The sequence below is a fragment of the Bison bison genome, unplaced genomic scaffold (assembly GCF_000754665.1).
Source record: "Bison bison bison isolate TAMUID 2011002044 unplaced genomic scaffold, Bison_UMD1.0 scf7180017864334, whole genome shotgun sequence".
Taxonomy (NCBI): Eukaryota; Metazoa; Chordata; class Mammalia; order Artiodactyla; family Bovidae; genus Bison; species Bison bison.
This window is the reverse complement of record NW_011494906.1, coordinates 1,691,724-1,693,915: the sequence shown is the minus strand read 5'-3', so window position 1 is coordinate 1,693,915 and position 2,192 is coordinate 1,691,724. Positions and strand designations below refer to the sequence as shown.

Here is a 2,192-nt window from a genome sequence, read left to right as displayed (position 1 = left end):
GCCGCCCCCACCGCACTACCCCGTCCTGCAGCGGGACCTGTACATGAAGGCCGAGCCTCCGATGCCCCCCTATGCTGCCATGGGGCAGGGGCTGGTGCCCACCGACCTCCACCATGGCCAGCAGTCCCAGATGCTCCACCAGCTGCTCCAGCAACACGGAGCTGAGTAAGAGCTGGGCAGCTTCCTCGGGGGTGGGGAGATGGGCTGGTGGGGGCAGGGGGTTTTGCTCAGGGCAGCACCTGTAGGACAGAGACAGAGGTAGGTGCAGGGATGAGCCCAGGAAGGGCAGAAGGCTCTGACCCCCCAGAGACGGGGATCAGTGAACGTATATGTATATGCCTAGCAAAGCCTAGGGGATTTACAGCCAAGGCCAAATGCTCACCATTAACTTATTTGATGAGCATGGCCATCCCTGTTGCCCAGATAGGAAAACTGAGGCTTGGTTGGGGCAGGGGGGATGCTTGCCCAGGTCACGGAGGTAGGAAGGGGCAGAGCCACAGCCTGAACCTGGGCCGGTGCTCTTACCCACATAGCGGTGACTTTCTAACCACCACGGAGTCCTCAGTTTTCTGAGGAGGTTCTAGGTGTAGACCCAGAACTACTTCCACTCTGACTCCAGCTGCAGAATTATCTTTTTATCAGTTTTGGACATTTGAGATTCCGTGAAAGATTTCATTCAAGGAAAGATTCCACTGGCAAAGCTTTTTGTAAACCAGAAGGGAAAGGGGTGCTGTGTAGCCCCCCCAAATCGTCAGCCCCTTTTCCAGGAAACTCTCCCAGCCTTGGTGGTCCAAGCCCTCTGGCTTGTTTCTGGAGGCTGCTCTCCAAAGAGCCCTCACTATAACGGGTGATGCTGAGAATGACCCCACAGGGAAGGGATAGACTCATTCATTCCACCAACGATTTTGAGCACTTGGTGCACCAGGCCAGTTGCCGGGTGTGATGGGGACACACGGACGAGTCAGGTGTGGCCCTGACCTCCTGGATTCCACAGCCTGGGGGGCAGGGAGGAGGGACAGACACAGAATGATAGCGCAGCATGATGGGAGAGCACAGAGGAGGTAAAGACGCGGGCTTCCTGCAGGAGGTGTCCACTGGGCTGGGTGTATCGTGCTGAAACAGGGCAGAGAGGGGAGCCAGGGTACTGCCCAGTGGGACAGGTCGGGGGGGGCACTGGTCCCCATGACGCACACCTGTATCCCCCAGGCTCCCCCAACATCCCTCCAAGAAGAGGAAGCACTCGGAATCACCTCCCAACACCCTCAACGCCCAGATGCTGAACGGAATGATCAAACAGGAGCCTGGGACTGTGACGGCCCTGCCCCCGCACCCAGCGCGAGCCCCTTCCCCACCCTGGCCTCCCCAGGGCCCGCTCTCACCCGGGCCTAACTCCCTGCCCCTCAGCATCGCCCGGGTCCAGACGCCCCCTTGGCATCCACCAGGTGCCCCCTCACCAGGTACACGGCTGGCCTGCTCAGGCTTTTGAGTTGGGGGGGTGGGGCCTGGGGCTCAGGGACAATGGCCGTTCCCTCTCTCCAGGTCTCCTGCAGGACAGTGACAGCCTCAGCGGCTCCTACCTAGACCCCAACTACCAGTCCATCAAGTGGCAACCGCATCAGCAGAACAAATGGGCGACACTGTACGACGCTAACTACAAGGAGCTGTGAGTGCTTCGTGCCCCTTCCCTCGGTAAACAATCCGCCTGCCAATGCAGGAGACCCGGGTTCCATCCCTGGATCGGGAAGATCCCCTGGAGAAGGAAATGACAACTCACTCTGGTATCCTTGCCTAGAAAATCCCATGGACAGAGGAGCCTCGCGGGCTACCAACCATGGGGTTGCAAAAGAGTTGGACACGACTTAGCGACTAAACCACCACCACCACCACCACCAACCATTCCTCCTGGTCATGCCATCTGGGCAACCCCAGCCCTGGCTTCAGGATCCTAGAGCAGGGCTGGAAGCACCCTAGGAACAAGATAGTCCCCTTTCACAGAAGAGCAGACGGGCTCAGGGCAGAGCTAGGACCGCCACTCAGGGCTCCTGATTCCTGAGCCCGCCCGAGGCCTCCTTAAGAAGGTGGTGTCGGCCAAGGAGGGGCCGGTGAGGGGTGAGGGCGAGTCTGGCAGCAGTGGGTGGAGAGGGGTGTTTTCTGGCTCCTCCTCCCCCTCCCCCCTCCTCCTGCATTCCAGG

General features: G+C 59.7%; 1 protein-coding gene across 1 annotated transcript in view; it reads left to right on the top strand.

Moving 5' to 3' along the window:
• MYRF (myelin regulatory factor) overlaps window positions 1–2,192 on the top strand; it is a 39,027-nt gene that overhangs the window by 21,644 nt on the left and 15,191 nt on the right. Inside the window, exons 8-10 of the mRNA XM_010854061.1 lie at window positions 1–165; window positions 1,207–1,457; window positions 1,540–1,663. Of these exons, the coding sequence (XP_010852363.1) occupies window positions 1–165; window positions 1,207–1,457; window positions 1,540–1,663 (540 nt within the window). The remainder of the gene's footprint in view (window positions 166–1,206; window positions 1,458–1,539; window positions 1,664–2,192) is intronic.